The following is a 13,335-nucleotide window of genomic DNA, read 5'->3' as shown; positions in this document are numbered from 1 at the left end:
ATACCGACTGATTTTACAAAAGGGTGAAACTGAGATAGAAAAGTATGATATCACCGATCCTGTGACGACAACTCATTCGTTTCGTGGTTTGCAGAAAAATACCAACTACACGGTGAAACTGTTTTCCAGAAATTTTGTATTCGAGGGAGATCCTACTGTGAGGACGATGAAGACCAAGTTTGAAGGTGATGAGTTACAAGTGATTTCGTGACTGAGCACTTTACACCAATCATTTTGTTGCCAACTTAGATTTGTCCCAGTTTTAAAAATGTTATCTGCTCGCCGCATTGTAAGATTTTTGATGTGAAGTGTTTTACTCCTCCTTGGTTGCCAGTTTCCTTTCCCTTTCTAATGGTTATTTGAGAGGTACCTACTTTTGTAGAGGCATCATAATAAATAAACCACAGGTGACCTTAGGTGAAAACAATAGACAACCTACGCGGTTACGTCCCGGTGAAAACTGTTTTCCAGAAATTTTGTATTCGAGGGAGATCCCACTGTAAGGAGAATTAGGACTATATTTGAAGGTGAGGAATCACAAGTGATGTCGTGACTGAGCACTTTACATCAATTATTTTTTTTGCTAACTTAGATTTTTCCCAGTTTTAACTTGCTCGCCGCATTATAAGTGTTTGTCCCCTCCTTAGTGGCCAGTTTCTTTTCCTTTCTAATGGTTATTTGAGAGGTACCCACGTTTGAAGAAGCCTAATAATAAATAAACCACAGGTGAAAGTAGGTGAGATGAAAAAAAACTTAACGGTTTCCGTTTCAGACACCACGCCGACCTTTTATTTCAAATTACCTTACGTTGGCCCTTTTTCTGTTGTCATGCAAAAAAGGTCTCGCCACTTTACCGAGCGTTATTGTGATAACATAGATATAAAGTTGGCTTTTTAATCTTTTAAAATAGGTAATATGTTTGTTGTGAAAGACCCTATCCCTCGTGGGCTCCGTACGTGTGTGGTTTTCAAGTTGTAATGCCTGTTTTGTCGGCTAAACCTCTCGGCATTTATCCACACGTGTGCGTGAGCACTTGGTCTGTGATAGAACCTCTCACATTTTCAGACATTTCCAAAATTCTCAACAATGTCGTGCTTTATATTCTGATGAGTGTTTTAGCATCTTATATCACGCTTCCAAAACTATCCAACTTAAAATCAAAGAAGCTATTCACATTCAGAGAGGGCAAGCTACACTTAATCATCAACTTTGTCATGTTAATTTGAAACTTACCTTGTAATTGCATATATTGTTCTGTTTCTATCGTTTGTTTTGTCCAGTAGAGATCAGTGTATCATTCCGCTTCACTTTGTAAATGCATTATTTGTTTTAGGCTACAACCAACCATTATTTCAGGCTTTTCATTATCACTTTTTGTCCCTTCAAATTATTTTGAATTCATCTCAATACTTAACTTAATTTTGCTTGCTATACACTTTCGTTTAAAAAGTATCCCCTAAAAGATCCTCGACCAAGTTACAGATTATTTAATCACTGATAATGGTTGTGACCAGGTTTCTGACAAGATGTTGAATAATTATTAGAAATTTGATGCTGTTCATGTTGTTGACATCAATCTAGGAGCCCCTGATGTGGTCGAAATAGACAAACTGCCAGGTGAAACAACAGACGATACAATTATCCTAAAGTGGAAGGAGCCAGAAAGTAATGGAAAAGTTATTACCAAGTATACAGTGTACCAAAGAGTAGTGACTGATGGGAAAGTGGGACAGTGGACAGAAGTAAGGAGAATCAGAGATGTTTCTGTGAGAGAATTGAAAATAACATTGGAGAGAGGAAAGGTGTATCAGTTTGCCATTACTGCAACTAATGAGCTTGGTGAAAGCCTAAAACAAGAGAAAGCAAATATCCAGCAGGTCAAGACAGAAAAAGGTATGTTCAAATGAATCTCATTTTCCTCTTTAAACGGTTTGTCCTTTTCTTTACTAAGTTCTCTAGCACTCTCCGTGTCATCAACATCGAGGTTTTTACGGGTGAATTCTTCGCTTATAAAAACCTGAATCAATGAGAAAAATTTCACTTACATCGCAGTTGATATTTGTGTGCCTACTGCAAGGATATAGCATATCCATTAACCGAGATCTTAGTCATCGGCTGGCACACACAGATAGTTTTAAGTAGTTTACTGACGCATGCTAATCTGAATCTGGAAAGAGACCTCTGCAACACTTTAGCTTTATCTTCCCACACTTAAATTAACTGCTTTTTTCTTTCCTTTGCCACCATCACTTAGTTGATGCCTCTCTCCCACAGAAAAATGTTCACTCTCCCACACTGAATTCCGAGAACTTTTCTCTCATTTTCACCACCAAGGCACTTTATTCTTCATACCGATGAGAGCAACTTCGCACGTAACCTCCTCTTCGCGCCATAATTTCGACACCAGTTTATTGAACCGCGAGAACTCAGAAGTGACCCATTGTCGGCAAATTCACTTTTGGCTAATAAATGAGTTGCCAGTAATCGGATCCTTGTGTTTGCGCAAAGATTTCTAGGATCGCCACGGGGCAAACATTGCAACTGGCTAGAAGGAAATGTATGGCGGAAGTTTGTTCGGACGTTAAAGAAAACGATTTTGGGGAGAGGTTATCGCTTTTCGCCGCTTTTTTTTTATCAGAAATAGATTTTGGTGATGTTGACAGAAGGGAAGCCTAATTTTTTGTTTGAACAACCATGAACTATGCAGTAAAATCTACAGCTTGAATTTTCTCCATGCGCAAGGTTTTCTTCGAAATTCAGAAATGTTAGCCACATATCACCAAGAATTAACTCAACAAGCCTTTTAAGTTTTTTTTTTGACATCTGTAAAGTCTACTTCTAGCTTTTTTCTCGGCTTGGTAATACAAAAGAGCGCTAAAACAGCTACCTCGAGGCAGCTGGAGATTGAAATGGTGTGCTTCAGCATTAAATATTATCGTGGTACATTAAAGTGATTAAACACTTACATAACTTCTTTTTTGTGATCAGTGAAAATGAACCAGCGTAATCGGCTAAAATTAGGTATAAATAGGTCGTTAAGGAACGATGCACAACTGAATTGATGTTCACAGTTTCGGCCGGAGTTCCCGTTATCTTGCTGTTGCTGATAAGATCCTCCAAAGAGTTCGAGGACACAAGTTGCAGCTAAAAAACCTTTGGATTTTTCTCCAACAATCTACCACTTGACCTAGGGATTTCTACTTGATTTTCATCGCTTATTTCATCCTTTCAGAGAGGAACGAATTCTCTCCTTTAATGAGGCAGTACATACATAAATACAACCGAAAAGTCTTAAATGCGTTATTTCCTGACGATTTATAGCTAATCATGTAATATGTCGAGACCATTACGCGATGACGATTTCACAATAGATCTTGCGTAAGGAGAGACGTTTATCGGTATATTTTATGACGTATTTCGTGGGGATTATAATTAAAAATTCCCTTCCCACGCATCAACATCATTATTAATCATTTGTGATAAAACTTCGGGGAAGAAGCGTTTATCTCTCTCCATTTTTTTTTTTGGTCGTCGAAACAACCTTTCGCCATATATTTCCTTCTGGCGAGTTGCAATGTTTGTCCCATGGCGATCTCAGAAATCTTTGCGCAAACACAAGGATCCTATTACTGGCAACTCATTCATTAATGATGTATGATCGCGCTGTCTCACGCAGCGAACAGAGAGGTTGTCAATCTTTTCACTGGTTGGTTTTCTTCGGTGAAGCCATAAAGTGTGACACAAACTTCTTCTCTCAAGATCATGAAGCGGTCTTAGGTCTTAGGTCTCAGTCAAGTGAGATACTCTGATTGGAAATGGAATCTCGTCAATTTCTCTGCCTAGAGAAAAAGATCGGTTAACGATTGGTGGAGCAAAAACAGAGAGACAAAAAAGAGAAGATAAAAAAATACCCAACAGTTCCTGAGAGATAGAGAATTATCATTTGTATTTGGTTGAAAGAAATTGAAAAAGATTCAAGCGTCAGTGCTTCTTCTTTCTTGTTCAATGGTGAAAAACTTATCAACTTTTCAGCAACTCTTTCAACAGATGCGGAATTCGTATGGGGATATTACACAAAAATAGTTCGAGATCGTTTTCGTGAAGGACTGCTCTCAATGACACTGTTTTGACAGAAAAATAAATCTAGGCACAGCATGATTTTTTTGCAAGAAGATACAACGATGATATTTGAAAAATCGTCTCCCAAACCATCAACACCCGATTACGTGACAAGAGGATCATTCAAGAGAATCGTTCAGGAGAATCGTTCGAGAGGGTCATTTGAGATTATAATATTCACACCCTCTTCAGATCTCACTCGTGAGTTGTGAAGAGGGTGTGAGTATTATTCACCTGTGAATAATTCAAGGTCAAATTCATGAGTTGCCTTTAAAATCTAGGTTGTTTTCAAAAATGCGCCAGAATCCCCGTTTTCTATCTAATAAAGCTCCCTTCCATTGTACAGCATGTATACGAAATGAGATAATTAATTTTAACCAAACGAAACAAAATCGATTTAGTGAGAGGGAAAACGTCTCTAATCAAGCTGGCCAAAGTTGAAGGTCAGTGCTGGTCAACGTTGTTATTGTCCAGCCTGGTAACCTTGTTCCCCATAAATTTTTGTTTTCATTATGTTTCTCAATCTTTATTTTATTTTATTACTATTTTGCTTTCCTTTTTTCAGTATCCGGGATAGACAAAGAAAAAGGTACGTGGAACGCTTGTTGAGAGCACCTTACAACCTCTATCAAATATCACTACATTTGAGGGTAACTACATGCGAAATCATGCTTTCATTATTCAAAAAGTATTCACACTCCCAAGCTTTTATTTCTGGCCCAATATGCTCGATCCCCAATTATTGATATTACATGTACGCGGTCAGAGCCATCAACCTCGTTCACCGGATGGTTTCTTTTTCGAGTTTGCGGAAAATTTAGATCTCCTGCATATTTGATTCTTGTCAAAGGTAAGGTCAAATATGTTGTTCAGATTTGATATCAATTTTTGATGAGCATCTTGAACGATATCAAATATTTTACGCTTTTGACTCTGTATTCTATGCTAGTCATGGGCGATTTTAAATGTGGAAAGTGTGTGACATTACTTTTGACGTGGGTCAAAGGTAAAGCCAGATATGGAAGAACTTTGCTGATTCTTGTTAACGTCTATAACAACTACATAGCAAAGCAGTATTTTAAATTGCCACGTATTTATTTTTGACTTTGGTCAAAAGTTACGTGAAATTACATTCTATCTTATCTCTGAAATGCGGATGAGATAAATGACTAACAGATAACTGAACAAGGTTGTGCAAAATATCGTGATATTTGCTAGTGGTGAGAAGATCAACTGTTTGTCAAAGCTGAAAGTGGGAGTACATACTGATTGATCTGCGAAATACCAAAAAATGACGATATTATGCAAAAACCGATAATAACTGACAAAAGATGGGACGCATGGAGAATTCAGTCTCAGTGAAGATGACCTGATATTGGAGGAATAACTGCCGGAGCCCCATCTATACGCCTGCCAGTTCATATGGAAGTAAGTAACATCATAACCCTTCTGCTCAATCAAAAACATCAGTAAATACAACCCCTGCTGCTACCAGAAAAATTTGCTTTCAAGTTACACTTCTCATTACTTTCCGCCGAATGGTTCTCGTCAAAAAGTAACGACTCAAATGAAAAAAGCATGATAATCTACTTAGAGTATTGATGAAAACATTTGTTTCTGCCTTGGAATACGTGAAGATAGAATAAATCGTTGGAAATGACGCTTTTGGTCATACGTCAGCACGCGTTTATGGCGATGAAATTAAGTACAAAATCTTACTTTTTCCAGTTTATTATGTATTTATACTTAAACAGGCATCTCAAGTTAATTGAATAAAGTGGTATTAAGAGATGTAGAACCAAGCCAGCTTGGTTCAAGCAGACTCACCCAGGTTCTTGCAGAGTACAAGGATCTCAGGGACGCCAACAGAGATCATATTAAAGCGCAAAATGCAGTCCCAGGTGCTGAGTAGGTGCCTCTACGTCCATTCACATGCTCCTGGGAAGCTTTTAGTGATCACGTGACCATAAGAAAGCGTTAGTAGTGTTGCTTGGTATCTATGGAATATGTTTCATTTGAATGAGTCAGCCGTGTTTTGTCTCAGCTTTCCGTTCGATCATCCACCGAGACCTCGCGGTACGTAAAAAGAAACATGCAAAGTGACAGACTTTGGAATGGCTAGAGACGTCCAGCAAGAGAATATCTATGAAAGATAGGTAAAGGTAATCCGATTATTGCCAGTGGCTAAGATTTAAAAAAAAAGTCTTCCTCTTCTGATCTTTTGCGATGAAAGATGACGTACCATTACTTTGAAATCTACCGCCATCAAAAATATGTCTGATTTACTGCCTAATGAAAACGTTTACATCCAGTTTAGCTTCCTAATAAAGGGCTGGACCATCCCTCTGTAAAGAGGAAGCTTAGGAGGCGTTGTTGTACGGCACCTGTACCACAAACACTGGCGTGTAAGTGAAATTTTTCATTTCTCTTGGTGACAGTAGATTATTAATTATTTTACAGTTAATAACAATTGCATGGCCAAGTTGTAATTTTGAAGCTTTTCCAAAGAAGATATTGATTTTTATTTCATATATTGTTATATTTTAACATATTGGTAATTGATTCTATGGGCCCGCTACCATAACCTATTTTTGCTTTGTCAGCTGGAATTATGGAGTAGTCTTTGACGAGATTTTCACCATAGTTAACACTTGATGAAATTTGATCAGACTGTGATAGTGGTTTACTTTAGGCTGGAGTACGTTTCTTGTACTATTCTTCAAACTCATGCTTTAGAATTGATGAAAGGAATCCATTCGGGTGGAGAAAAGAATTTGCATTCTGTTGCAGATGAAGAAGAAGGTACTGAGTTGAGGTTTATATCCTGTTGCACTAAGATGCACATTAGTTCTGTTTCAGGTAGTTCAACGAATCCACGTTTTGATGACAGGAAAATTGTAAACTTGCTTCAGCATGGATTCCGAATGCCTAAAACACAGCACATGGATTTGGCACTTGTCCCTCTCTTTCCTTTTTTATGCTCATTGAAAGAAACATTATATGCATCTCGCTGTCATGATAGTGCTCATTATATGTGTAGATCGATATTAGCTACCAGATAATGATGAGATGCTGGCAAGATGACCCGGATGCGAGACAAACATTCACTGAATTGAAAAGGGCTTGAAGACATGGGAACCCTGCTCGAGGTAAGACTTGTGATGGACGTGGCAAGTTACCAATTTCCTTTAAATCAACGTTATCTCATTCAGATGTCCTCTTTTCTGTTATATCACCAAGGTTCCACGACCAGCATTGTTAACAAAAATCTCTCTCGGGATTGTTTTTGATGTAATTTTTCACTGATAAGGGTATCAGTATATTTCAGCAATAGCCCTTTAATCTTATTTGATAAGGCGATCGGATGAAAACTTGGATTCGATTAAGGAATTGTTAACCCTTTGATAAATACACTAAATCCGTGTGTAATTGGTCCTGCACGCTGATAGCGCATTCGGTGGCTGCTCTTTGCGTAAAGGAGGCAAAATAGTCTTACCACTTCTGTTAAAATCTATTTTTCCTCTGCAGAGGCTGATTAGCATGAAAATGTGGCACAAGAATTTGGACGCAAGAGTTGAAGATCTAGTAGAATAGTTGGGTAAACGTACTCAGGCTTTTGAGGGTCAACTGTTTGAACACCTCGCAATCAACATGTCAGCCTAAAATGGTCACTGGGTCGGAGACGCCAGTGTTTATTTAGCGGTTAAGCTAATTCTTATAACTGTTCGCAAGAAAGTCGAAACGAAGAAATGAAATGTTACTAATGGTTAAAAAGAGCGTTTTCCAAAAATCACTTGAAAGATCTTGTTTTGAAGACTTAGTGGAAGTTTTGTCTTTAATATAAAAAGAGCGTTTTCCAAAAATCACTTGAAAGATCTTGTTTTGAAGACTTAGTGGAAGTTTTGTCTTTAAAATTGTTCTTTGCCTGTTTCTTCTTTTTACAAGTAATGTAACTCGACCTTGGTGCTGACACTCGATCAAATTGGTCTTAAGTTCTTTTCCAAAAAAAATTATGAAAGTGGCTTTTAATGTAAGGTCTGAAAATTTCTGAAACGAATCTGTCTGCATGATGATGCCTCGCAAGGAACGTCTGAAATAATAGCTAGCAATCCCATGTGTGTTTATCTTGATTAGGTTTGTAGATCGTAATTTATCTCTGAGGACTGACCTGAGGCAGGCAGCCTCACCTGAAAAGAAAGTAATACAGCTGAATTTATTAAAATGGCTTCTTCTATATTTAAGAGACATTTATGTTTCACAGTTACTACAGAACAACAGATGTAGTCAATAAATTTCATGAAGTCAATTACAAACACGGTGTACCGTCTGGTCAGTATTCTCGTTTTCTCAGTTGCACTTAATAACTATACGGGACAAATGATCCTTCGACGACCGAGGAAGAGTTGGGAAAGGGGGCCAGGAACTCCTCGCTTTTCAGGAAATATCCACCGAGCATTTTGGAGGAAATTTGTCTCTAGCCAATGCTGCCAATGTTTAAGTTGTTGAAGGCAAAAGTGACTTATTGTCAAGCTTTTTAAAAATACCAAAAAGTCAAACACAAGATATGTGTTATATCACATTGAACAGGTATAACCCTTAAAGATTTTTTTCTTATGTTGCTCATCATGAGGTTGTAATGTTCTTCTATTTCCCAAAGAGTGTAGCATTTTATCTATATATCTGCATCTCGTTAAAGAGGTTATTGCTCATTGTGGTGGTAAGTAAAAATAAACTGTCTAATCGTTTGCCTCACGATGTAGTCACTTGACGTGTATATCTGCATTTATTCATCACTCCTTTACTGACTCATTTTTCTCTCATCCCCTTGGATTCCCAGCTTGAAAATCACAGGTAATTTATTATGTCAAATTCAGTATCTGCTATGGTTTTCTTATACTCTTTTTACGTTCTGTATCTTACAATCGAGAATGTTTCCCTAGCTATCCAATGTTTTATTTTGATTGCCTTTGTTTTTAACATCGTATCACAAACCATTCTTGGATTGTGTTTACCAGCGGTGTCATTATACAATAACAAAATTTAAATCTCTGTTGAGTTATTCTTAGATTGGAACAGGTCATCAGCCTCCTATTTCATGTCGTTGTTGGCACGCGAGTGGGTCTGTGTTTCGAATAGTCTCTTTAGCAGTTTCACATCATTTTCGAAAACGTATCTCACTCGTGGTCGTCGTCTTCTGAGACGTTCCTGATCTCTGATCGGTATGATGAGGATCTGACAGCTGCGTAAAGAGACCGGCTCCTTTGAACTAAACATGATAGCGAAAATCGGAAATTGCTTATCAGAATTTCCAGTTTGAGTTCTATCCAAAACCAGCATGATATTATATTGTAAGAGCGACATATGGCGTATATAAATGCCTTCTTACCTTGCCTTGCATGCATATTCTGTCCAATATATTTCCATTTTCAATTCACGACTTGCCAGTGGGATGAGATAGATTCAGACGGTTGGATCGCATACGGTGTTGAATTCAAAGAGAGTCATTGTTAATAAATAGTTGCTCATTTTTTTGTTGTTGAGTTATTAAAAAAAAAAAACCCTATGTCCGCCAAAGCCCGCCCAAACTACTTACCCTCTTAATTTATTTTAATTAGAGGTAACTCGCGTGAAAACAAACCTCGAGTTTCGGCCTCTAAAGAAATTATAGGCGTGTGTCGATGCGAATATGCTGGACTCCTTGGCATGTCTCGTAACAAAGAGGTCGATTGAGATTAGCGGGAAAGGTCATCTCGTGACTTCACCGGAGGAAAGGAATGGGTTTAACGAGGACCAAAAATTTTGTCAGGAAAAGCAAAGAGTAAGATAACACTTTTTCGCCCTAACAAACTTTTCTCCCTTCCATTTCTTTTGCCCAGGCCTCTTCAAAGTTTCGGGAAATGTGACAAATTCACCTCTTTTGGGCAGTGCAATACGCGATGTAAACGAAATATGCAGATCGAGATCCTGAGCGAAGTCCTAGAAGAAGGTCAAAACTCTGCCGGCACAGACACCCCCGAATCATTACGCCTTTGTTATTTGGTACTAGCAAGAGCCCATTACTCCTAGTACAAGCATCGTAAAACAGTCTTTTAGCCCTACCTCACCCACTTTTTAATATTTTGGATTTTATCTTTCGACAAATTAAACTTGGATAATTTTTTTAACTTAAGAGCGGAAAAAAACCCAATTATGAAAATTTGACCTGGGGACCAATATCATTGAAGTGAAAGTATTATGGGGTCAACAACTGGGTTAAAATCTTCAATTTTTCCCACCAGATGGACGAAAATAAAGCTTATTGTGCCTTTATCTCATCATGATCGATTATATCATGGAGTAACTATTTTTTTCTCTTAAAATCGGAAATGCCGTTACGCAATGAACGAGTTATCGTTGTCAAACAGTGTGGAGGAAAAATTGGTGCAAACTCTCTTATATTGAGCTTATAACATATAGATCTAGCCGAGCCTAAAAGCGGAGCTCCAGTCAGTGTACTTTTCAGCCATTCATTGTAATAAAACTGTTCAGCTCTGGCTGTGAAGAAGTTGTACAAGGGCATTTAGGACTGGTCCACCTCGCGTTCGTGTAGCACCTTCTCGGCTGATTTTACATCGGGCATAGAGGTAAAAGTATCAGAGATGTTTTTAGATGACATGGTTTGCAGATACACGAGGAAGCTGATATCAATTCATCAAGATAGAGGGAATCAGGAAAGTTGCTCTCTAGAAAATTGATGCAATTTGATTTTCTCGCACTTCTTGCTAAGTACTGACTGGGTTTGCGCGTCTGGATTGCGTTATTATTTCGCTTGTGATCCGTTTGACTTCCGTTTCCGGCCCCAGGAATAGGGGTACCCTCAAGCATCGCCACAGAGGTTAGATCAGGGGAACCCTACCTCGATTATATGCAGTAGTCCTTGGAAAAGAATCCACGGTTGATAAACAAGAAAGAGGAGTTGAAAACTGCTTGTTACAATTTTTTTTCTATTTGCGTGACTTTTATTAAGTTTCGTACGCATGCGTAATCGATATCGGTGCTATGATTTACTCTCATTCGACACATTCGCCACATTCGCAAGTTTCACGCATGGCTTACTCTGAATGGAGTGTGTATCCGAAAGGAGAGTTTCTACAATTCATGCAAATGTTCCAAGTGTATAGCTAACATCGAGTTTTCCTCTATAAATTGCACCATTCGCCATGTTGTTTAGGCATTTTTACCGACTACGACCGACAATTTCACGAGAATGATCGTGACACTCGGTCCCAGTCTCAAATCTCGTCTATCCCTTCAAGTAACTTCCGTAGGATTTAGGCACAACCTTCCTCATTGAAGCATCAGCAAAAGTCTGATGAGATGGTGTCTTTCCGTGATAATGAAATTTACTTGCTCTTTCTTCTGCTGGTAAAGTTTCACGGGTCAGGTAAGTGTGAAATTTATTCTGCCGGACAAAGGATTTCAAGTGTTTTTTTACCATGTGTCATTTGAAGCTTAGACACCGAAAACGCCAACCCTTGCTTTCTGAACGTGATGTTCATCAGGATGATTTCCAAACACCAAGATGGCTTTCAACAGTTTTTGTATTTCAAAGTTAAGATATGATGTTAGGATTACAATCACGAGATAAATGAAGTCTGACTAACTATGATGCGATAGAAATCAAGAGCAAAGGATTTTATGCTACAAGTGGCAACAATACCATACGTTCAGAATTTAACATCAACATTGAAACTGAGAAGTGAACTATTTTCTTAATTAATTTGAGTCGTCTTCTCAGCCATGAGAAAAGTTTCTGCTTTGTCAGGAGGCTTTCCACGACAAACATGGTGGTTATGCAAACCCAGAAAAGAGTTACTACCTGTACATACATGTAAACTCTCTTCATTGCCATCTATCACTCATTATTGGGAAGAGCTGTTAACAATTTTTCCACTCATTATTGGTTCAAATAATGACCTCAGCAAGGATAATTGCTGTTAGCTTAGCTGAGCGTGACTTTTTTTTCCAGGCAGCAATCATTGTAAAGAAACTAAATATAGTGCACTTGGATGGATAATTGAGCATTATTTGCTTATACCTACATGTATGAGTTGTCTACCTGACCAGTTTTTAGCTTTATGCACATATGATTGTGGTATCCCACAGTGGTATTGGTGGGCAACTAACTTTTGTTTGATCAATAAGAATTCCCTACCTTTCTTGGTAGAAGAGTAGTGTAACCAAGGAAACTTCTCCTCCCACTTTTCTTGGGACTGGGGGTCATTTTGGCTCCTTGTCAGCAGTATGCTTGCCAAATAATGACCTCTGGGAGAATGGAGTTTGAATCCCAGAAATTGTGGTATTCCAGTTTTAACTTGGCATGGATGCAGTATTAGCAAAGCATAAACACTCCTGTGGTTCTCACTTGTAAAACAAAGTGCCTTTTGGCATGGACGCATTTGATAGCTCAAAGTTCACCCCTCTTTCAACCCAGACTTGGGAGTTGGCAATTTATATTTTATGTTCTCTTGGTCTTATTCACTATTCGCAGCAGGCTTTTTGGTGAGATACTTATTGAAGAGTTAAATAAGAGTGTGCTTTTTGCCTTGAGGAATGCTACAATGTAGGCCTGCCTGCATTTAAATTGTCTATGCATGCTTAAAGTAGCACCTTGTATACTGGCAGTTGTACAGTCATGTGACAAACCAAATTTTCTCAGCTTAATGGCTTACCAAAAATTGTTATAGTCTAAAATGGAGACAGGAACATCTTCCTTGAAAATCATAAATCCATCAGCAGTCTCAAGTTTGCAACTGAATCCCTATCTATAACAGGTTTTAACATGTGTCAAAAGTAAATACACGGTACATGTCAGATGCCCTCAGTATGCATTAGAATCCTGTGCTTTGTATTGTCCCAGACTGCATCATGACTGTCAGCAAGGTGTTGGCAACCTGTCAGTAGAATGTTGGTAACGTTAGGTTGATTATTGCCATAAAAAGTTTATGATTTACAACCCCTGATAATTGTATTGAAAAGATAAAATGAAACTCTTAAAAGTCTCTGGCCCTTTTATGTGAGTTCAGCAAAATTTCTGGGCAGTTCTCTTCCAACACTCACTTTGGCTCTCAGCCTGGTCGCCGTTTTGGATTTTTAACTTTCATCTAATCCCCCTCTGAATTTTGCATGGTCTCAAGTAAATTAGTTCATGTCGTTTTGACTTTAATTTTATCGGTG

The 13,335-nt window shown here is 38.3% G+C and overlaps 1 protein-coding gene and 1 pseudogene across 1 annotated transcript in view; both read left to right on the top strand.

Moving 5' to 3' along the window:
* The window catches only part of LOC136281676 (neural cell adhesion molecule 1-like), a 23,396-nt pseudogene extending 15,079 nt beyond the window's left edge, over positions 1-8,317 (top strand).
* A 2,948-nt stretch (positions 8,318-11,265) lies between these two features.
* The window catches only part of LOC136281675 (neural cell adhesion molecule 2-like), a 115,475-nt gene continuing 113,405 nt past the window's right edge, over positions 11,266-13,335 (top strand). The window contains exon 1 of the mRNA XM_066168436.1: positions 11,266-11,542. Within this exon, the coding sequence (XP_066024533.1) occupies positions 11,476-11,542 (67 nt within the window). The 5' untranslated portion in view covers positions 11,266-11,475. The remainder of the gene's footprint in view (positions 11,543-13,335) is intronic.

This window comes from Pocillopora verrucosa, chromosome 6, assembly GCF_036669915.1.
Source record: "Pocillopora verrucosa isolate sample1 chromosome 6, ASM3666991v2, whole genome shotgun sequence".
Lineage (NCBI taxonomy): Eukaryota > Metazoa > Cnidaria > Anthozoa > Scleractinia > Pocilloporidae > Pocillopora > Pocillopora verrucosa.
The sequence above is the reverse complement of the archived record's forward strand: the minus strand, read 5'-3'. Positions and strand labels throughout refer to the sequence as shown.